General features: G+C 41.3%; 1 protein-coding gene across 1 annotated transcript in view; it reads right to left on the bottom strand.

Annotated features, from left to right (window-relative positions):
• The window catches only part of PLPP1 (phospholipid phosphatase 1), a 60,979-nt gene extending 47,250 nt beyond the window's left edge, over nt 1–13,729 (bottom strand). Inside the window, exon 1 of the mRNA XM_058864639.1 lies at nt 13,532–13,729. Coding sequence (XP_058720622.1) covers nt 13,532–13,589 — 58 coding nt within the window. The 5' untranslated portion in view covers nt 13,590–13,729. The remainder of the gene's footprint in view (nt 1–13,531) is intronic.
• Nucleotides 13,730–23,423: the final 9,694 nt, after the last annotated feature.

Raw genomic sequence — 23,423 nt, 5'->3', positions numbered from 1 at the left:
AGTGGTCTCCAGTTGACCATTAACCTATCCCAAAGACTGGTAACATTTTTACTGTTGCTTGTTGAGAGAGAAGATGAGACTTAGTATATGCAAGCAAACAGTCCTGAACTTTTCACTGTAAGCAGAATAAAACCCCACCACTAATGTACATAACAGGCAAGTATTGCCATCAGAGGTGCCAAGCATCTCCATGACCTTTAAGCAGGCTGAACTTCTGAGGAATGTCCTTATGTTCAGTCTCATTAACTTCCACAAACTGGAGTAAAGAGCAACCAAGATCTCATGTGAGATCACCAGGCTAAAAGGCAATCTTGTAGAGCAGCTCTCATGCCTTACCCTCTGCTCAGTAAAACTTCTTTTCCTTTTCACCTAGCCAGTACCAGCAGTAACCTCAAGTAGCTTTTCTGAACCATGTAGCTTTATACCTAAAGGGATCATAATGGCTTAGCTGTTATTCATATCCTATAAAGAGTGACCTTCAGCTGTAAAAAAATGACTATTACTTGAAGTCACCCATCAGACTGGAGCATATCAGAACTGGATTTTACCTACTTCCTGGTAAAAATTGTGTAGCTTATCTTCTCAATAACTAGTGACCAACAGATTCTGGGCTGTTTTGTCAGGTAGCAGCAAGAAACAGAGAGCAGTTCTCTGATCTTTCTCTCCCCTTTAATTATAAAGGGAAAGCAATCTGGTCACTCTAGTGCTCTGTGACTTACAAAAGGACACAGTTCTACAACACTCACAGAAATAGACTCTAGCTAACCCACAGACCATGCTGGATGGGGCTTGGAGAAACCTGGTCAAGTGGAAGGTGTTCCTGCCCATGGCAGATGTATTGGAACAAGATAATCTTTAATCGCCTCCACCCAAAATATCATACGGTTTTATAACCCTGAAAGCAAAAATATCCTATGGTTTTATAAATCCTGTTGAAGAGGAAAAGAGACTCCAAAGATCTGAAGCCTTTGCCTATGAAAGAAAGGTAAACAAGCTTCATACACATGAACAAGAAGAAAGGTAAACAGAGTAACAAGGGAGACAAAGGCAAGAAGGATGCTTGAATTACTGAGCAAGGACTACAAGGATGGAACAGCCTTAAGTTTTGGAGAACTGTAGGAGCAGGGCAACACATTTGTACAGCTACATGAGATATGCTGAGTTCACAAGGAGTTTCCAACTCCAATGTATAAATCCAAGCCAGTTGCAGTGTAGTTTCCACTGATCACCTACAGTAATTCACAGTAATATTCAAGAAGTATTTGATCACATCTGGCTGGATGACAGTGTGACAAATGCCTCTAAGAAGGGAAGGAAGGGAGGTCCAGGCTAGGAGAATAGGGAGGAAGTCCACGTGAGAATGGCTCTCCACCCACAGAAAAAGAATGTTAAAAATAAAATACCAGTAACCAAGGGGAGAAAGTGATCTTTTTTCCCCCAAAGGAAGTATTTTTAATTAAAAAAATCAATTTGCTATATTTTTAGGGTTTTTTTTTTTTAAAGACTAAACAAAAAACAACTTAAATTTCACAGTTTATCCTACAAATTGAAGTGATGGGTACCAATTCATCATCTTTTAACAATGTAGGTAGCACTGCACTACTTCTGTGTGTTCTGTTCTGATCTGTGGCATTTATCACACTGGTAATTTTTGAGTTAGGTGCTTTAACTTGAAGGCCTAAGAAGTCAGATTCTGAAAACTTCCAGGTGTTGATGTGACTTCAGCAGCAAGCTGCCCATTTTTCTTAAACAGGAGAAAAGAATTTATAGCCAAATTATGTCTTTTACAACAGTTGCCGTAAATATTTAAGACCAGCCAAGAATATTATTGTTTTATGTCTAAAAGGAGATAAACTATTCAAGTTTCTAACCATTTCAGTGATACTGTACACTACCTAGTTCTCAACCAGATGCAGCGGTCACAGAACTTGGCTCAGCTTTCAAGAGCAGCCCAAAACAACTTAGACTGTCCTGTCCTTTTCCCATCTCTGGCCATCCCCCACTACCCCTTTCTTGCCTAAGCATTAGTTTTCACACCAACCTGACCAAAAAGACAAGACCACACAACACTGGTTTTTCAGAGGCACTTGCTCATCTGGCCAACTGCATTACTATAAGAGCTGGCTTACAGGACAAAGTAGGAACACATAGCCAAGGGTGTGGAATAAAGGACAAGGACAGACTGGGACAGATCAGCTTCAACACCTCATGAAACTGCATCTTGATTAGTGGTGCTTTCTCCCCCACAATTTTAAATAGTACAAAGGAATGCACTGTATTTTGTAAACACACCTTAATTAACCCACTTGGCCTCCTTATCTGTACAAGTGACTGAATGGCTCTGTGCAGTCAAACTTGTGCTGAATTGCTGTTTCAAGTCCTCCAAGGCAGTATTACTCTTCTATCTGGTCCTCAATGAGGAAGTTCTCTTTAACAAAACAAATTAATATCTAGGAACTGTGAGAAAGGCGGTTACCCTTAGGGGACACTACAGTAAATGAGAGCATTCTAGCTTGATTATTAACCAAAGTTTTTTCTTCATGCAGCAATGAACTCACAAGTACATGTTAATTAAGAGAACCTGTACTGGACCAACATGAAACCAAGAAGAATTTTTATGTTTCTCCACACTTACCCTGAAGAATATGATCAATACATTCTGCACTTGATATGCTGACAAAGTCAGGTTTTGTAAAGAAAAACAGTTTATAGTTTAGTTAGGGAGTGTCAAACAATAATTCTAGCTGTATCAGAGAAATAATTAAATAATCTCCACAAAACAGATCAAATTATATCCTCAAAACAGATGAGCTATTTTTTACAGCTTACATTCTTATTAGACAGATGGTACTGTTAATAATCTCATACAGTCATTTCAAGCTAAACCTATACAGATTGTCAATTACTACCAAGAGCGAGAGAGAATTTAAGTTCTCATACTCTTACACATGTATTTTTGCTTTTATTTTCAAACAGGACAATCATGTTCGCTCCACTGCTCATTTTTCAGTACACAACCTGGGGTGAGGAAGTAGGCAAGAGATTTGAAGAAACTCAAGTCAACCTCATGGAGAGAGTTTGGAAACATCTGTAAAAGATACTGCTCTCTGCAGAAAAGGAGACAGGCTGAAATTCTTTTTTCTATGAACAGACAAGAGAAAGAATCAACACCTTATAAAATGGAAGGTTCTGGGAATACAAAAAACTACCAAGAGGAAGAAGAGATTAAGATAATGAGAAAGCATTTAGACTTTTGATAACTAGAGGTTAGGAGTGTACAAGAGAAAAATCAGTGCACTACTTATCTGCAATAGCTGAGACAAGCGGGCAGCCCACAACTTACCTCCTAGCCACTTTAAAGAACTTTATCTTACTTTTCTACACTAAGGAATGTGAAATATTTCTAATCCAGCAAACTGATTGTTCTGATAATGCCAGAAGCTGTGATAGGCTTCATTAAACAGGATACATGTATTTAAAAGCATGAACAACATTCTAATCTCTACTACTATTCTACTTGCAACTTTATGCTATGTGCATTTTTATTTGTCCTCTGATCTATGACTTGGCCAGCAGAGAAGCCAGATCAGCAGTTGAGCAAGTTCCTCACCACATTTTTTTATGCCAGGGAAGGGTGATAGAGGCAGGAGGCAAAGGAAACCTTCCTCTAAGCTCAAACAGCCTCAACACAAACACACTATTTTTCTAGTCCAGTCATATACTAAGACAGAACTACACCATATTCCAGTTTCTCTGTATTCAGCAATCTACTAAATGGGAGCACTAGTTCAGTTATCTATAGTCCCAATTAATTAGAACAGGTTAAAACACTTGTTTAAAAACATTAGCATGGACAAGTGTGTTCTCCCTTATAGCCACATTTCAATTTTAAAAACGGACTTTTACAAGCACTAAATACATGTTACTCTAAAACCCATGTAATTGTCTTTCCTGTGAGCAGTTAGAGAAGTGTAAACGCAAATTAAAAAAATACAGAAACAAGACAGTAATATAGCCTATCCTGCTCTATTACTTAGAGAAACACACCAGACAAGTGAGCCAACAGCAGGTCACAAGCAAAGACTGTGCCCTGGGCTCTGTTCCGGTCAGGGGAGGAGAAGGTTGAAGCTGACCTAGGGATGGACACACACCTGGAATTCATTAGCAGTTCACCCAGTGTGGCAGAGGTCAACTGCCCCATTACTGACAGACCTGAAAACATTAAAGGCCCCAGATTAACGCAGAGGCAGAGAGGGGATGGAACAGGAGAGGTCAGCAGTACTTTGCATTGCAGTGCTGCTCAAGGGGTGGGGAAAAATCTAACTGGCTGCAGCCAGAGTAAACAAGGGTGACTTCTCCCGCTATAACCCCTCCTGTGAAGAGGAAATTAAGTATTTCATCATTGCTTGCATTATGTGCTCAGTATCAAATTCAGTTAAAGGTTTTGACAGTACTGTATAGACAATTAAAAACAACATATATGCCCCCAAAGATGTAGATTTCTGCGCACAATCTACCTAAATCACAGAGCTTACAGACCAGAAGGGCAACACCGCCAAGAAACAGAACTGTCAAAGTCAGCTGGTCAGCAAGACAGGGAGGGATTTGCCTTTTTTTAATGTAGGTGATACCAACTCTGAATGTCATTCAAAACTACTTCTCTTTTAAACTCCAGAAGCGTAATTATTTTCCCAGTTTAATCTTTGTTTTGTGGGAGTGCACAACAGAAGGCTTTCAGAGTATTTCACCTATAACTACACACCCTAACTTGAAATACTATTCAGTCTCTAGAAATATAATAGGCAATTAGTTGTCAGGAACGTAAATGCTCGTTTTCCAATGAGTCCTACAAGCATAGCAATATTTTATTTAAACAGTCTTTAACAAAGTCAGCAGTACTACAGAGGGACTCAGAATTTCCATGACATTGTATGCCCTGTCATATACCATGTCACTTTACACTATACATACTGCTGCATGCCACCATGTTTAAGAGAACAGAACTTCTTCATGTTAGACTGAAATCTGTAGTGTCTAATGGTACACTGTAAGAACATAAACTCTATAGAAAGTTCAACCTAAATAGATTTTAAAAGGAAAAGTGTGCGTATGGTATGTATTCTTGACTGTCAGAGCTATCAGAGCAATTTTGTACTGATTCAGCAGACTGCCTAAATGGTCCATTACTTCAGAATCTGGAAAAAATACTTATACAACATTGATCTTGACACTTGAGTACAATGCATAATGCCATAGCATAGAAGGTCTTACAGTATGCATAACAGACCAGGTGCTGCTTTCTATTTGTAGAAGTTATCAGCATTGGATTTGTGATCTCAATTTCTATGTATTAAGGTATATGATTTTCTAGTGTTGATCATTAGACTATTACATTTAAAGAAGAGATAGGAAGAATGAAAAGCCTGCAAAGCAGAAATAGTGACCTGACTTCCATTCCCAGGATGTCCAGTAGTGCTAGACCCAGCCATCACACTGGCTTGGAGTATCTTAGCTGAATACTAGTACTGCAGCATAGGCTTACCTAACATAAAAGTGAAGCCCAGTTTCCATAAGCCAGCAAAAAACTACAAAAAACTCAATCAATGGAACACCAAGGAAAGCAAACACTAAGTAAAGCAATGACTAAAATGATTTTTGGAATTTAATAGAGAATAGTTTCTAACTGTTTGACAGGCACAATCTCACTGTCTGCCTTCTATACCCCTTAAGGACCATTAGCTTGCTCCACATCAGAAGTTTTTCCTGATTATAATTAGCAGTTTATTCTCTCAGGTTTCTCCACCATCAGCTTCCAAACTACCCCTTCAGCTTAAGATAAGCACAGTTTGCTGCCCTTCCATGCCTCAAAACAAGGCAGACAAATTTAGACATATGCATTTTTCTTATCATCCCAGTACTCCAGATCCAGAAAATATTGCACCTACTGCTTAGTTTCAGTGACTTAGTAATATAAGACTATTTGGCAATAACAGAACTCAGCCGAATGGACAAAAATGCACTAATATTAATTTGAGGTTAAAATGTCACCATATTCTAAGAGAGGCAGAAGCCACCAGAGATGCTGAAATTTGATACATAATTCCTTCTACACTAAGGCAAAAACTGAGCATAAATTCTGTTTGGTATAGTTTTCTCCTTTCCTAAGAAAGGGATCACAAAAAATTGTGACCTTTCTTCCAGAACAGGCATGGCTAAGTAACAAACCAAAGCTACCTATGAGATCCAAGGAAACCAAACATAGCTCCTCTGAAACTTCTATATTTAGCAGAGGCAGTCAAAGGAGAGGAGACACTAAAATTTAGTCTAGAAAATCCGTTTCCTCAGCAGCATCACAGAAATAAGGGCGTACTGATATGGCTCATCCATACCTTTGGTTTCATTTAGCAGCATCTGGTTGATAGACACTCCAAGGTGGCTGCCGTGATCTGGCATACCTGTATTTTCTAATTTAAAATTTGAAAAAAATCCCTCATTTTCCTGTTGCCAAATATCAAGACACCACATGAATGAGTGTCCTGGGTTGATTATGATGTTAAAGTGTATTCAACACCGAGTTGAAGTCTAATACAAGTAAAACTGAAGTGCCTTCCCAAACTTCTGAGTCAGACTGCTTCTTGGTCACAGCTTTGTAAAGATGAATCAGTAAAGTCTACAACAGAGCAAAAGCAGCCTGCTCTTGTACTGGTCATGTCCTCTAACTCAATGTGGTAACAGGAAGAATGTTTGATAAGTTATTGAAATTAGAAAGTTTCAACATGATCTTCCTATATCATAATTTGCTAAAGAAGGTTATTTGGGTCAATTTTTGGCTTCCATACAAACAAGCAGTCTTGATTTTAACAGCTGTATCTGACTGTACGAGAAGGATTAAAGAACCAGAAAATTTGGCAAAAGTAGAGACGAACACAGGCTTATCAATAGACAGTTTTGATTCTATACCTTTGAGATCAGTCTCACAACCTGAAAAAGGAAAATTCCTCCCAGAAAGTGGGTCAAGTCATTAGTAGTCAATTGTCAAGCAAGAAGAGGCAGGCATCAGATTCTTATATAAGAAGGACAGGTTTTTTTAGTTTTAAAACTGCAGGATTGAACTATTCTGACTGGTAAATGGCTTATAAGTCCACTTACAGGCCGGATTGAAAAATTTATTGTTACAACTGAAGTGAACATTTGTTTTAGTGGAAGGTGTTTCTATCCATGATGGTGGGACTGGAACTACATGGTCTGTAAGGTCCCTTGCAACACATTCTATGATTCTGTGACTTGATGTAGTGGAAATAATACAGATTTTTTTAAAAAAGGAAAAACAACCAAACCAGTTTCAGAAAGTATCCTAAGGAAATCTTGCTTCTTCAAGATAGCTTTAAATTGTTTTAATTCTTGTCACAAAACTAGCTCTTTGCTAGTTTTCCATTATCTGAATTTCTAGTTTCTGTAGATTTTTCAGTTGTTTTTAATCAACTATTTTACCTGAATAAAACCTAAGAATTATGAGCTGCTTTTGCAGGACAGGGATAAGGAAGAGAAGCACCCCCACCAAACCAAGCAGATATAGCAATAAATCAAGCTCATTTTAAAGCCATCTTTCTGTGGGTGGCATATCTTGACAGTAGATATGTAATTCTGTTCAGCACTTTTTTCTTTTTATCCTCTATCCAAGGTGAGTCTGTTTTAATTCTGGAAAGAATTAATTCTGGACTAATTCTGGAAAGAGGATTATCAATTGTTGGGGATAGTAAATCCAAGTCAGTTGGCATACCACATGGCTCAAGTTCTCATCTCAGTGGGTACTTTCAAGAGTTGTGTCACCTCTTTATGCTACCTGTCTTCCACTGCTACAGCATAGTCACAGATAGAGAATTATCATAGTTTTATCCCCTCATCAGCATCTGGTCACCACCAGTGCTCCTACATAAAACTATGCATTAACAGACAACCAGTAATCAACTCTTTATTTCCACCCACCAGGGCTGGATTTGTGCAGCTTTCAGACCAAGCTGCTTTCAGTCAGTATCAGTTCATATTCCCTGACTCTTTAAAACCAGGAGGCATGTTGCATCAGCAAGAGGGCAGGCAGGAATTCTTCAGCTATGAGAGATTAGCTATTTTATAATTTAATTTTAGTGTGATACTTAATTTTCTACAGAAAATGTCAGAAACCCCTTCCCCTCCCATTCCCTTATGCAAAGGTCACCACTGTCATGCAAGAAAGCTGTAAGAGCCCTTGTGACTGTTTAAGGCTAAGGAAAAAAATCACCAGGACTCAAGCAGCTGGTAAGGAAACTAAGAACTGATAAGCATCTTGCTCTACTATGCCAAAAGAAAATAATATAGTCCTGAGTTCACAATCAGGCTCTTGGGAAGGCACTGGAAGGTGAACTAGGATTCACCCATTGCTGTAAAAAAAGTAAGTACTTTGGGTTTGAGTCAGAAGTTAGTACAAGATGCACAATAGCAAAAGCTGGCAGAACAAGAACCAGACTTGTTCTGCTGACTTTGAATAGTGTTCATTAACTAATTGAATGTTTACCTAAAATTTTTCTGCGGGCTTCTGATCAAGAGAAAGCAAGTCTCTGGTAGAGCATCTTTCTTTATGTTGAGGAAAATAGAAAGTGACTGTTGCAAAGAAGAAAGCACAGCAGGAGAGGAAAGATTTTCCCAGTTTCAGGTAACAATTATGTTTCCAATTAACTGAGTGTCAACTCAGTAAGTAACAAGTCATAGTACCTGGTGGATAGTGTCACTGAAGACAAACTGCTCTTTCACATGTACCTGTTACAGCTTTACAATATATTTATGCACAAGAAAAAGTATTTAGCACCCACATGATGTGGAAAATAAGAATGGTGACACATATGTCAGTGAGTCACAAATAATAGCGGAGGAGGTTTTATTTGAACTAGGGCAATCAGGAAGTGCTAACCCACATATAAGGAGCCTTCCCTGACTGAACAGCAATACCTTAATTGCCACCGAGACTGCAGCCTTCAGCAACAGCACAAGTAAACACTCCCAAGACAGAAGAACAGCACTGAAAGCAAAACACTGTGCAGGGTGTAGAGGGTGGTCCAGCCATCTCACCCCCACGGGTCACACCTTGCAAAAGCAAACTCACCGTGTCCTATATACATGCATCTGCTGTTTAGCATGTAGTCACGTATCACAAAACATTCCAGCAGTCTTTAAACAGCAAGCTGAAAGTGATGTGAGTGTTTACTATTTCTGGATTCAGTTCACATGTCCTTCTGTTTGGAAGGACTGGAAGTCTTTCCCTTACTCAGAAGTAGTTTCATTTAAAAAAAAAAAAAATCATCATAGGGTATAAAGATTGTCATAGTCTCACCTTCCCCATAATCACAGGGTGGGACATGGAAAGGAAGAAAGATGAAATCCCTACACAAACATAACTATATTCCGCAGCAGTTTTAAATTTAACTAATTCTTTACTATTTTCAATACATTGCAAAAAAAGTAAAACAGAGCAGCAAGGTGAATTCTTTAGAAGGCTTCAATTTTCTAATCTTGGGTTAGACATATTCTTGCATTACACCAGCAATCATATATTGACAAGTACACTCCCCCATTACTTATAATAGCTTGTCAGTAATTGCAAAGTCAGGCAAGGGACTAAAGAAATACAGCTGTGTTGTGTTCCACCCCTGCACTCAAGTTAGGCGTGAATTTCAGCAAGTACAGACCATATGAAAGTCATCCCAGAGTTGTGACAAAAAGTGTTTTCCTTATAGCTCTGCAGAGCTCCCTTTAATCTGTCTTTGTGAGAGTCTGATCTAGAGATAAATGTATTTAGCAGTTCTTCCACTGATTGTCTGAATATTGCCATGTCTTTCCCAACTTTGTTCTTTAAGTGCTGTTTACCTGCCTTAATGAAAAAGGAGCCTGATTTGCATCCAAACAATAGACCTGTAAGAGTGGCAGAGTATGTGTGTGCATATATATGTGTGTGTGTGTGTGCACACGTGTGTGTAGTGCCTAATGAAAACACCAGTTGCAAACTGACTAATTAAGCTATTCTAATATGCTGTCATTTTTTTACATGACAGTTTGGAAGTGTAATAAACCATAAGAACCAAGCCTCAGTATCTATCTTTGAAAAATAGTTTTACTACTGTCTAGAATGCCAATCTCTGCCATGTTATATAAAATGTCTATCAGAAAACCTAGGAGAGAGAAATCCACCAGAAAACCTAGGAGAGAGAAGTAACAGAAGTGTGAGTGAGAAAGAAATCCTGCAGTCCAGGCCACTCATGCTTTCCAGTGCCGGAAGCAGCTGAGCACTGTCCACTGGAGCACAGGGAGTAAGGGAGGTGCTGCCTGCAGCACTGCAGAGCTGCATGCGGACATGCAGCACACACACACCCAGCACTGCAGATCAGCACACACAGAATGCAGATACAGCCTCCTCACACTATTTGAGGACAGATACTGCAGAAACCTGCAGCTTCTGCTTTTTTTAGATTGCAGAATATAAAGCTAGTTTAATGCTGAAGCACCAGTGTTATTTTTAGAAGGAGAGAATTATTGTGCTGATAAGAATGAAGGAGTTATTTTCTCAGGGCACCAAAGACTGCTCCCCCTGAATTCTCTCTCCTTTAGTAGGTAAAAAGGCAGATGAGGGAGAAGTCTTTCCTAAGGACAGTTGAAGGAAACTTGGACTCAAGTTTCAGGCAACCAAATTGGGCTAATAATTTAATGGGGGGAGATGTTTTTACCGCCTACTTTTTTCCCCTCTCCCAATCTGCTCTTCTTTGATGTTTTTCTTATTCTCTTACCTCAGCTCCATCTTAAGCATACCACACCTTTCAATAAATCCAGCTAAATCAGAGAGACAAACACAAATCACATGACAGCTCTTTCTCCCCTTCCCTTTCTTTTGAAAAACTTATGCTGGGAAAGTTGAAACCACAGAAAAATCACCTGACTAAACCAGGAGCGAGTAAGTCAGACACATTGTCAGAATCACCCGCTACCACTGCAGTGAGTCCATGGGTGTGTCAGATCCATGCAACTTCAAGTGGTATGCTTGGATATCAATTAGGCTTCAAGTCCAACATTACTGAGACAAAGAAATTAATTTTTCTTCCCCATTTCCACTTACTTTGGAGAAAGAATAAACAGGAAAAAGAGGAGAAAAAAAGAAAGGCTCTGTATCAAGTGACAAAAGTTACCTTGGGGATTCTGAGGATGCTACTGGTACCCCTATTTGTGGTAGCACAGGCCACCACACTGAGATTGAGGGCTCAGTCCTCAACTGAAACTGGTCTTCCTTTTTAAGCCTTCAGTTCTGTTGGAGGCTTCCTGGTCTCTGCAGCGGAGATACTAGGTATCACTTATCCAAACAGGCAAGTCACTTTATCTGGGCAGTTACCTCTGTCATTTAAGCAGATACCAAAGGGCAGGGGGAAGGGCAGGGGAAAAGGGAGAGTTAAAGTCCACAATCAACAGGAACTATTTTTTTTACAGTAAAAATATTAAACAGCCCATTAGACACGGATAAGACCTATGTTCCTTTAAGGGCTTGTCTCAGCCACATGAGAGTCAGGCAGAAGAGGAAAAGAACTTGGTCCTACATCAGTGTCTTTGCCATTCTGCAAATATGTATCTTTTTGTCTCAGCTAGACTTTCACTGAAACCTGTAACTCAATGTGTTTAAAGTTACAGGTACCAGGGAAGTTCATATTATGCACTGCCTGCATTTTTCAGACTTTTCAGGAAGTAAACAAGCCCAAGGGAAAATAAAAAGTCTGGCAACCCTCCAGCACACTGAGGCACCAGATAAGCGCATTTGTGATCCAAATGCTACACAGGGTGAGAGGGAGAGAATGGAAAGGTATGTAAATTGACATTACACTGCAGAGCAAAGTCAAGATCCTACCTTCACAGGTAATAACTTGGGACAGCAGCAGGGAGAAATCCTCATACTTTCAGGTGGATGGCCCTCAAGTTATATGATTCTGCAGTCCTACTTTCAATGTATTTTGCTTCTCTTGATTACTCAAGACTACTTAAAATATGCCCATATGTTTCATACAGACCACATCATATGCATAGTGCAAAATTTTTGTCTAATTATAAAGATTTTGTAACTACTATTATCCAGGCAGATAAAACCGCTTCACTCACCATAAAGACAGCATGAAAGTTTAAGCCTCACAATAGCAGTTTGATAAAACTACCTGATCTGAATAAAGATTGCTGCCAGTGGATTACATGGATCCACTATCATTCTGCAAAAGCTCTCTCTCCTGTAACATTACCCCAGAGCAATGCATCATTCACTGTAATTTTGCTTTCAATGGTATTTAGCTATAGGTACCATTGCTATCTGAAGCATCCAGCGAGAGAAAAATGTTGTTCGCTATGTTTATACTGATGCTACAAACATCAGCCAAAAAATTCAGCCAAGCAGGAATTAATGAGCTAGGCCTGAACACTACCCACTGAACACGACAAGAAAGTGCTTAGATTTCTAAGTACTGACATTATTTGCTTAAGACGCAAACATCCAAAATCAGTATTTCCCACGACTGACCAAGTGTTATCTCCAGAGAGTAAAGACGCTTCCCAGGCTCCCAATACAGAGAGGTGTCATTTTTTTATGAAGTGAAACTGCCCATTCTCTGATCGATAACTGACATGATTGCTCTTTACACTGTCTCATTAAATAAAAGGAGAGAGTTAATGCGAATTGGCAGGACATTAAGTGGTTTCAGTAGAGAGTGAAATAGAAGAAAGTAACACTGGGAATGGGCTGACATTCGCACTAGCCATGACAAGCATTGTAGCGCTGTGGCAGTGTGCTGTGGCTGTGTCGGTTCAGTCCCTGGCCATCACCGAGGCATCGCTCCTGCCCCGACACCCGTCTCTCCCTGCTGCACACGGACACACTAATGAACGCCCCGTTTCGCTTCCAGCCTACAGCTACGGCGGTGGTTCGGTTCCACCGAGACCGCACTCAGCCTCACAGCGAATCCCTACCCTGCTGCCGAGCACCACCGTGCCTCTGCAGGACCCTGGATGGACGTTTCCGTGGTGACGGCCCCTTCCAGGACAGCTTCCCGACCCACTAGGGATAACAAACACATCCCAGGCTGCACGTATCTACCAGACATCTACCCATCCAGCACTGGCTTTCGCCACAACCGGTTTTCATTCGACAGAGAAGGTTAGGGAAGGAAGAGTAAGGACATCAGAGAGAAGAGGGAGTTCCAGATGTCAGTGGATAAGCTGCAGCAGCTCCCTCCCCCCGGGGCTTAACCTTCCCCTCCGGGCCCGCGGCAGAGACCAGATCCCCCCGTGCGGGCGCGGGGCGGGGGAGCGGGCGAGGGGCAGCAGGCACGGCAGGGGCTGCGGGCCGGCAGGAGCCCCGCTCCGGGTGGTGCCGGCGCGGCAGGGAGGGGGAGGCGAGCATGCGATCAGCGCGGTGCCGTGCAGGGGGAGCGCGGCGTCCCGGGGGCGGCTCCCCCCGCTCCTGCGTGGCCCCCCGACCTACCCAGCAGCACGCAGAGCACGTCCAGCGCCACGAAGGGCAACCGCGTCCTGTCAAACATGCTGGCGGCGCCCGGCGGCAGGCGCGGTGACAGCCTCGGCCCGAGGGGCGGGAGCGCGGCGGAGGCGGCAGGGAGGGGCTCCAGGCGAGGCGCTCGGAGGGAACGGCCCCCTCGCGCTCCCGGCACCGCTGAGCAGCCGCCGCCGCCGCCCGCACTGCGCTACTGCCGCCGCCGCGGCCCCCGCGCGCCTTTAAGGCCGGGCACGGGCGGCGGCGGCGCCTCAGACCGCCCTCAGCGACGCCCTCAGCGACGCCCCGCCCGCGGCCGCCGCGGGGCCGGCGCGCGCCGCCAATCGCGACACGCTACGCCCCGGCACCGAGCGCGGCCCCGCGGCAGGCTGAGGCGCGACCTGCCCTCACCTGCCGGCCCGGCCCGGCCCCCAGGGCACACAGGCCGTGGCTGCCATCTGGGAGGGAGAGGGTCGTTCCTCCGCGGAGAACACGAGGAGATTTATTACTATATTGTCATTGTTATTATTATTACACAAGGCAAAACTTGTTTCCACCTCTGGAATCACAGAATCCTTCAGGTTGGAAGGGACCACAGTGGGTCGTCTGGTCCAAACTCTCTGCTCAAGCACCAAGGACAATCTGGCTCCTTCCTCTTGGCACTCACCCCTTTAGATATTTATAGACATTGATGAGTTCCCCTCTTGGTTGTCTCTCTCTTCTCAAGGCTCAACAGGCTCAGCTCTCAGTCTTTCTGTGTGAGAGAGATGCTCCAGTTCCCTAATCACCTTTTTTGCCCTCTGCTGGACTTACTTCTTCCAGGAGCCCCATGTCTCTGTTGTGCTGAGCAGCCTGGAACTGGACAACCTACTCTAGATATGGCCTCACCAGGACTGAGTAGAGGGGCTGGAAGGGTGCTGGAAAATTGCAAAAAAAAACCCCCAAAACAGCTGGAAGAAGAGTTTCAGCCCAACCCAACCCAAAGCGATCTTTTTCCTTGTTAAAACGTTTTATTTGGAAAGAAGGCACTTACCAACATGAATAAAATGTTTCCTGCACAACCACATTTTTATTTTAGCACCATTAATGACAAACCAGACAATTTTATTCACCAGTGTTAGGGCTATTGGGCACAAACGTGTAGCTTCTGCTAGAGAGCTACAGGTTTTGTGTAGCTGTGTTTTGTATGAGGCAATTGCAGATGGGATGAGTGACACTTCCCACAGAGAACCAGACATAAGCTTTTCAGCCATTTCTCATGTATTCCACTCCCTAATTCTGTAAACAGCTTCACTTTGTACAATACCCTAACAGCTGAATAAGAGGTTTGAGGGATCAACAAGAGAGACAAGTTCTTGAGGTGGAAGTGCCTCACTGAATATGTTGTATTCAACTGTGCTGCCTAAAAAGGCACATAAAGTAGTTCCACATAAAATATATAAGGAATGTCTACATAGTAGCCTATTCAGGACATCCTGATTATATCTCCATGCCTAAGCATCATCCCAGCTACATGTCAAAATGAACAGTTCTAGAGATTAAAACTACCCTTGATTTATTTAAGTGCATTGTAAATTAATGAGCACATTTTCCTGTGCAACTGTGCTGGTATGGTTTCATAAATGTAGGAATTCCTCTTGTCTTAAAATGTATGAAGTAATGGAACAAATTGGAGCACAACCTGGCAATGAGAAGAACTGGGCTTATCTTTGTGAGAACTGCTGCTGAAAGAAAAGTGTGCAATCTGCTCTGCCCCTCACAAAGCCGGGAATTGTTCACAAGGTTTTAGATAACATCCCCAAAATTGCAAGATGGTTAGAAAAACCAGAGGACAAGCAGTGCATGCATTTCACACACAATTGCCATAATTGTTTTCTTCAACCCAAAAGCATGAGGCTAATCTTGTTCAGGCTGCAAACAGCCCCCTTGACCCACACCCCTATGCAGTAAATTAGAGACCTGAGAGATTGCACTAATTGAAATGGATCTCTTCCCAGAAGAATGTGAGCAAGATAGAGATTATCCTTAAAAACACCTGGAAACTGGGTCCTAGCACAGCATTCACTGACAGAAATTAATCATGCTTTATTGTCCTGGAGTTTCTACATCTCTGTTTCACCCTTGAGATGTAGCTTGCCTGAGGGAAGAGGCATCTCTGCAATCTTGTACCAGAATTCAGGGAAGAAAGCAGTCACTGGTTCCTCTCCAAATTTTCAACTGCACAAGGGATACGGGCCTTGCTGCTGCAACTCTATTCCCTCTACTTGGCTTGATAGGTCTTGGAAAACACCAGCTGATCATAGTTTGGGGGTTTGGGTAGTAGTGCACAGTTCTAGGCTCTCAGAAGGCTTTTCTGGGCCTTCTTATGTGGGCAGGTATTAACCATGGAAGCATGCCAACCCAAGCACTTCCAGCCTGAAGTACTACTCAGGTTAGTAAAACCCTACATTTACACAAGGGCTGTGTTGGCCTAAGTACTGGCATCTTCAGATATGTTGTTATTCTATACAAAAAGGATGTTTTGGTGTAAACTGAAGAAAGAGTAAAAAACCAAAGCCTGCATACTTTAGTACCTTTAACAAATAAAAGGGTGTCTGCAGTAGCAACAAAGCCCAGGGTGGCAGAAAGGGAAAACTGATGCTGCTTGATTAGAGAACATCTGGAGAAGAATCCATTCCAGAGGGGATGGATGTTGGTTGATTATAAACACAAACAGAAATCATGTTCAGCATGAGTTGGAGGTTCGAGATTTTTACCTATACAACATAAATACCAGAGCCTCTAAGTTTCAGTTTCTCCTGGTACTGTGAGAGCTTTGTAGTGTCTCTCAGCTTCATGGCATTTTTACTGTGCTGGCTTTGCTTGGTCCCTCACAGCAAGGTGCTAACTACTGCCACAGCTCTTAGCCACTTTAGTGACCCAGTGAGATCAAGTCAGAGCCACTCATATGCTTAACAAAATGCTAAAGAACATTTTTGGACACAAGTAAAAATGAAGACAGCAGACAAAGCCCATAATTTATATTGTCTCATACCTCTTAATGAGATTTACGTGTTAAGTTAGTCTTAATATTACTCTCTAGAATTTAGACTCTTCAAAATATCTTCCCCTTTCACTTATTTTCTTGTTTAGTATAGTTATTTAGTTGGTTTGTTTGCTTGTTTTAAAAATGGCATCTTTTCCTTTGTTTAAGGGAGGGCAGTGAGCAGCAGCAAACACCAAGACCAAGTTAAAGCCGTATTAATGTCTTTGTTTTCTTCTGTTTAGTCTACAAAACCATTCTTCTTAGAAGTTTTGTGTGTACAAGGATTAAACTCTCAGGAAGTTTATCATCAGCCTCTAGTGGTGCTTTTGTGATAATTAATTAGTACTGACCCAACAGGACTCTTAACTGCAATTAACATTCATATGGATCAGCGGCTTTAGTAAATGACGGGACTTTCCCAGGCTTGTTTCTCTGTAGCTTGTTCTGGGGTAGAAGTCAATAGCTCTGAATGAGCTGTTACCACCAGGAAAGGGATGAGAGGATCACTGTAGATAGTTCTGGGAAGCCATTCCTCCCGGTGCTCAAAGAGAGAGCACCACTCCAACCATAGCACTCGGAATGCTATTAGGAAAGAGCAATCTGACAAATCTCACTATGACACATTCCTGAATACCAGAAATCCCACATCAAAATGGGTAAGAAGAAGAGAAAGCACTAAGTAAAGCAGAAAAGAAAGCATTTTCATAACTTGTATACAACAGTTTCAATGTAGCAAAACCAGAACATAGTATTTCAACATTTAAAAGGAATGATGGGAGAGGAAAAGCCTCTATAAACTACAGATCTAGAAAATGATGAAATATGTGGAGAAGGTTAAATGGGTATCAAGCATTCAGTACTTTGTATCAGCTAAGAACTACGGAAAACTTTTACAAGATGTCAGACCACAGGACTTTTTCACATCAGAATATTGAGTAATGTTTTGCCTCGGGATGCTGCGGACACAAAATTACAAAGGAGCAAAGAGGCACTAGGTGAATTCATAGAGGATAAGTTGACGGTTAAACAGTGGATCCTGGAAGTTTCAGAAACATCTGATTTCCCACGTTTAGAAAGAATTGCTGGGAAACAGTCATTCCATAGCGCTTGTTTCTTAAACTCCCCCATAACATCTGCTTCTGGGCACTGCTGCACAGTTTTTGGCTGGATGGACCTGAACTGAGTCAGGTCTTCATATGTTCAAAGCCAGTGTGCACAGTGTAACACTGCAAAATACATTAGTAATAGCAGAGATTAAAAAGTTCAGACAGATTTGAAATGTTCCATCAATTTCAAATTCTGCAACACTTTTCTGTGGTTATTTTGAATTTATCTGCCAAAGCCCCACTCATGGAGTAAGGAGGACAAGGAGAAAAGTCTGAAAAATAGCCCCCCTGAATTCATCTTTCAAGACACAGGATTTGCCTCTAACAAAATTGCATACTCTGCTATAGGATAATAGAAACCTGAACCTCTTAAGTCAGCTGAAACCCCTTGCACAGAATGTTTCAAGAAACAGAATTTAGATTCTACCAAAATATCTTAGCCTCATACCTCTTATTTTGTTTGGTCTGGCCATTTAGTTGTTTTCTTGCTTTTGCTCCTATGCCTCATGTTTGTTTTGTTTTTAATAAGGGAGCAGTGAGTGATAAAGAACACTTATATTTCTAATCATCAAAATATGAGGAGTTTCCTGTCTTGTTTTTAAAATTATTTTTTCCTTTAAATACAGATAACACTTATTTGGGTTCTTAATCTCCACATCTCTCTTGAACTGTTCCCCAGAAGGTCCTGCTGTCAGGCTGACTTGAGGTTATCACCTGCAGGCAGGTTCAGATACATGAAGGGTTCTGCTCCCCCAGTTTTAGGTAAAAGTTGCAGACCATTCCCACAAGAGATCTGTTTTAATAGAAAATACAGGTTATTTCTAAAGATTAGCCACAGAAATAACGAATCAAGCAGACCTCACCAGACAACATAATAACATATTTAATATTCATGCCCATGTAGTGTGCAAAAATGCATTAAAGCCCAAGTATATAATTTTGTCTATATTTTATGGTGTGTATATCATACAGCCTCAGAGGATCCTATAGCATATTCTAAAAAAAATACTTCAGGCTATGTCTACACAAGTTAATAAAGTGGGGCCAACAAACACTAAACTGGTACTGGCACATGATGGTACTGGATTTGTTAGCTCACAAATGGTGTTGTTCAGAACTATCACAGGCTGGGGAGCATTCCCCATGGCAATTTTGCATGCAGACATGCTATTTTGATAGGAAGAAAAAGCATCTGTGTGGCCATCAGCTATGCTCTAACAGCTGGCCTCAGGGCTAAGAAACATTACCTGTTCGCTCTTCATCGGATTTCATTTCTTGTTTCAATTTCAGATATTGCTCTGAAGTAGCAGGAGACTCTGAAAGGAAGAATGTCTTAAGGGCATTCACAAAATGTTTATGTCTGAGTGAAACTTTCATTAAAAAGGTCTTATGAGTATTGCAAATTGGAGTGATTTTGAGGGTGCAAAATTCGTGTCCTCTGGCATCAGATTTCCCTTTTCTTCCCCTTCTGAACATGCTTTCCTGTCAAAACAGTTGGCAAAACAAAGGTAACTCTGGCAACAGCCATACATCTCAAGAGATGAACTTCAGTAGGCTAATCAGTTGCATAGGAAGAATTTGCCAATGATATATTAAGGGCACCAAGTTTTGACCCATTACACATCCAAAGTGGTAACTCAACCTCCTGTGCCTCATTCTGTTTGTATTTGGATATCCATACATCCATTTCAACAAAGCAAAGAAGATAAGCTTGGAGGAATAAGTGTGTCCTTGCAACTTTGTCCAGGTGTGCTTCACTGGCTGATCAAAGTTGTGCATTCAGACTGCAGCAGATATGGAGTCTGTTCTCTGCTTGGCAGCAGCAGTCCCACCCCTGACCTAACACCCTGTGTTTTAAACAGGCAGCAAAGTGCAGGGAAACCATTGCCAGGCAGTCGCTCCCAGTCCGGTAACACTTGAGGATGGTCTGGATTACCAGTAGAAGTACTGCTAGAAGTACAGCATGGGAACACACACAAGCAGAGAGACATAAAAAGAGGTAGATCTAGGGTTTTTTTCCTGGCCCAATGCTTGTGCTGCTGCTAGGAGGATGAGCCACCTGACTGCTACCCTTCACTGCCACATATCTTCATTTATGTTAGAAAGTTTTCAGATCAGCAGTGACCCTTTACCATGCACATTTCCTAACACAGTGGGTTGACCCATTACAGTATTCCTAAATTGTATTCATCCACAACTCACTCTGATGCTAAGGCCAAGCCAAATACGCAGAATGACTACAGAAATTTTTCTGTTGCAGACCTTTTGCAACACTGTTAGTCACAGTGCTATGCTATAACAATTATCAACTGTTGTAGCACTTATCAACACTATCAACACAGTTATCAAAAGTTATCAATGCTGGTTTTGTTTAATCTCCACTCATGACTTTCTTTTCTAGATCTGAAGAAATTTATTCTCAAGTTTATAGCATTCAGTTGTTTTTTCAAGAAATTGTAACTATATTGGATAAAATTAAACCTTGGACATATCTCCCTTACTGATATAATGTAGTTACAACAGCCTAACCATGTAAGTGATAGCAACTAAAAAAATAAATTATGAGGGTGCTTTGAAAGTGAAATAACTATAGACAAATTGTCACCAGAACCCTAAAACTGGAAGAATCAAGTAAAAACGAAACCTGCTTCAGTACAGACTGCAGAGCATGTTTATTTCTTGTACGTCTGAATTATTTCTGTTAGAGCATGATCAGGGCCCATTCCTGCTCAAAACATTATTAAGAGTGGAGGAGAATAGATCAACAGATGATTGCAACATTAATTATTTAAAATTCTTCATCAAAGCATTATGTGAGAATTTTTGGTCCTAACACAATCATTATCTAATGGACATTTTGCTTCTCCATCTTCTATAAAATAGTATTTGATTCCTTGAAATAGTCATCAGAGTTGAACACAAAAAGTCACAGCTGGTGCTGCTCCAACATACAGAGTGTTCAGTTACTGAAACTTTACACTTCCTCTTAGTTTGCATTCTACACCCTGAGCAGAAAACGAGGGATTTCACTTTGCTGTCTTGTCTCTTTAAATGGATTCACCCTCATGCCAATAGCAGATTCAGTGCCTTAAAACACAAGTCAATGTCTCCTCTAATCTACTGCCAGATCACAGAATGTCCAGATTATAATTAAGCCCTGACCACTTGGTATTTACTTTTATTACACTAATACTGTGAGGCCCAAGTAAGATTGGAGCCAATTGTGTTATGTGCTGTGCACACTCACAGCCACTGTCTGAAAGACCTCACAGGACATGGTGAGAGAAATAATTTCCCACAGCAGCAAAATGAGACTTAATTTTGTTGCTGTTCTCCTTGAGGCATTAGCCCTAAGAGAGAAGAGGAATAAACCTGTCTCAAATGAGTCATCTGTGCAGATGAAAACATAAAAATATCTTCTTATCTCCTGTTTTATCTTTTCCTTCCACATTGCTGCTTCTTTCCCAACCAGAATAATAACAACATAAGAGTGAAGTCAGCCCTGGGCAGGGATGCTGTAGTGTCTGGAGCACCAGAAGCAGTGGAAGCAGGCAGGAGTCTCACTGGATGTGCTCTGGCTCCTGAAGTCAGAGCAAACACTTGGCAAAGGTGACGAGAAGGATTTTGTCTGTCAGAATAACTTTTATGGGACCCAACTCTTCCAGGAATCGTTTAAAATCTGCATAATGCTTCTGAGTGTTAATGCCTGTATTGGGACATTTGCATTAGCAGATAGATGAGCAAGAACACGTGTTTCCAGACATCTGCCTAGTGATTGCATATCTGAGCAGTTTGCTGAAACTTGGTCTAAGGTCCATGAGGTCCTTGGGCTCCTGAAATTATTTCCAAGGTTTGTAATAAATTGTGCTGTTGAAGTGTACCATGGTTAAGCAATTCTTGCATGATAGAAACAATATGTGTGCACTGCACTAAGACAAATCTATGTTATTTTAACTTTCCAGTCTTCAAAAGCTTTCTGAAGGGAATACAGACATACAGAAGAATTTCATATGTATAGATGCAGTGAAAAAAGAGGAAAATTTTTGCAAGGATGCCCCAAAATTATCACCCTCCCAGTACAAGACAAGTGAATGATACAATGCTGATCATTGTGCATTGAATTAGTAAGAAGTGAGGAATCACAGTGCAGTAAGACAAAGTTTCTAGATTTCTGCAGAGCCCTGGTTGAACTGCTTACATTCCTCCAGCTAGGTCCATGATTTTTTAGCCATGTCAGAAGAGGGAGGACTCAGAATATGCAATGCCACAGGGTAGAGTGGCGGTGATGTCTTAGAAGGAGAGGTTCATCTTCAGGCACAAAAGGCACTGCAGTATTGTTGAGTTTCCCCTCCTGGTGCACACACGGGATTGCAGGATTGCGTCAGAGTGTGAGTCAACAAAGAGGTGGTGTGGGCTTTCAAGATCTTGAATGCAAACCATGACCTAATGTACACCATGTGTCTTTCCCTTCTTTCAGGTGGGAAAACAGTGTTCCTACACTGCAGGTAGGTACTGTGAAGAAAAATGTCACAGAAATGTAACAGATACTACTGTTACGGGTATAGATTCAGGGCACAGATTCAGCTTGTTCAGTTCTCTAACAATATTATTATTGTTGTTATTATTATTATTAAAAATATTAAATTCACAAATTATAGCCTATTATAATTATAGGCTACACACATACTGTACATTCTTGTATGACTAAGGCAATTAAGACATATAAAAATACCTTGAATTTGATAAAAATAGGCAAATGGGGAGTATGCCATTCCAGACTCAGCAGCTGGCAGAGGGTATGTGCTGCAGTCATTTACTGTGAACTCAGACTTTATTTTGCTTAAGAGTCCATGAACTTGTGATAACTTTTACTGGAGCATCCACAGAAATACTCAGGAAGGAGTATGGTTTTTATTGCCCAGTTACCTCTACTTTATAAAAAAAAAATTGTAACCATGAATAGATATAAATTCTGTGTGGTGTTTTATACTGTGTTTCTCAGCTTAATAAAATATAAGAAGAAATCTATAGAAAGAAGGAGGAGGGTGCCTAGTTCGAGCATATAAAGGAAGGTCTATAAAGCACGTTACACAATTAAAAAGTGACATGCAGTTTTAAGATTATATCTGCCAAGTATGTTGATGGTATGGCTTGTATTCTATCAAGTAATTTCTACTGTCTTTGAGAAGTATGAACTAGTTTTATAAAATAAAAAAAACCAAACCAGTCCTGTTTAGGAATCAGGCATCACTTCCATACAGTCTTTGCCTTTGACTTTGTCACATGTAAAGACAGCTGACAGAATTGGTTCTGTAAGGCTGTGGTTAGGAAGAACTCTGTAGATTGTAACACTGTTTGTCTGCTCCACATGTGTGTTATGGAAAAAAAGAGGGAACTCAGTTTTCCAAATCGCCCATCTCCCGTTTGAGTCTTTTACCGCTGGATGTAGGCAGGACCTGTCTGCTTCCTGGCAGTAATTCAAGGAACAGTTAAGCAAGGGACAGACGGCTCTGGCTATTCCTGCTCAACCACATCAGTAAGAGACAAAGACTGGAGAAACCCTGTTTTTTACATCTCACTTGTTCTCACCTGTGAGGTAGGCTCTGAGCACTCTCATGACCCCAGGGATGACTGCAGACACTGGAGGGCTGGGTCCCAGACATTGTGAATACACCGAAGTGCTGATATCTAAAAGGCCTATTAGGCATTGAAGACTGTGAATAAGACTCAGCACTGACACCATCACAGATCTGTC

The sequence above is a fragment of the Poecile atricapillus genome, chromosome Z (assembly GCF_030490865.1).
Source record: "Poecile atricapillus isolate bPoeAtr1 chromosome Z, bPoeAtr1.hap1, whole genome shotgun sequence".
NCBI lineage: Eukaryota > Metazoa > Chordata > Aves > Passeriformes > Paridae > Poecile > Poecile atricapillus.
Note: the sequence above shows the minus strand (reverse complement) of the source record. Positions and strands in the feature narration are given on the sequence as shown.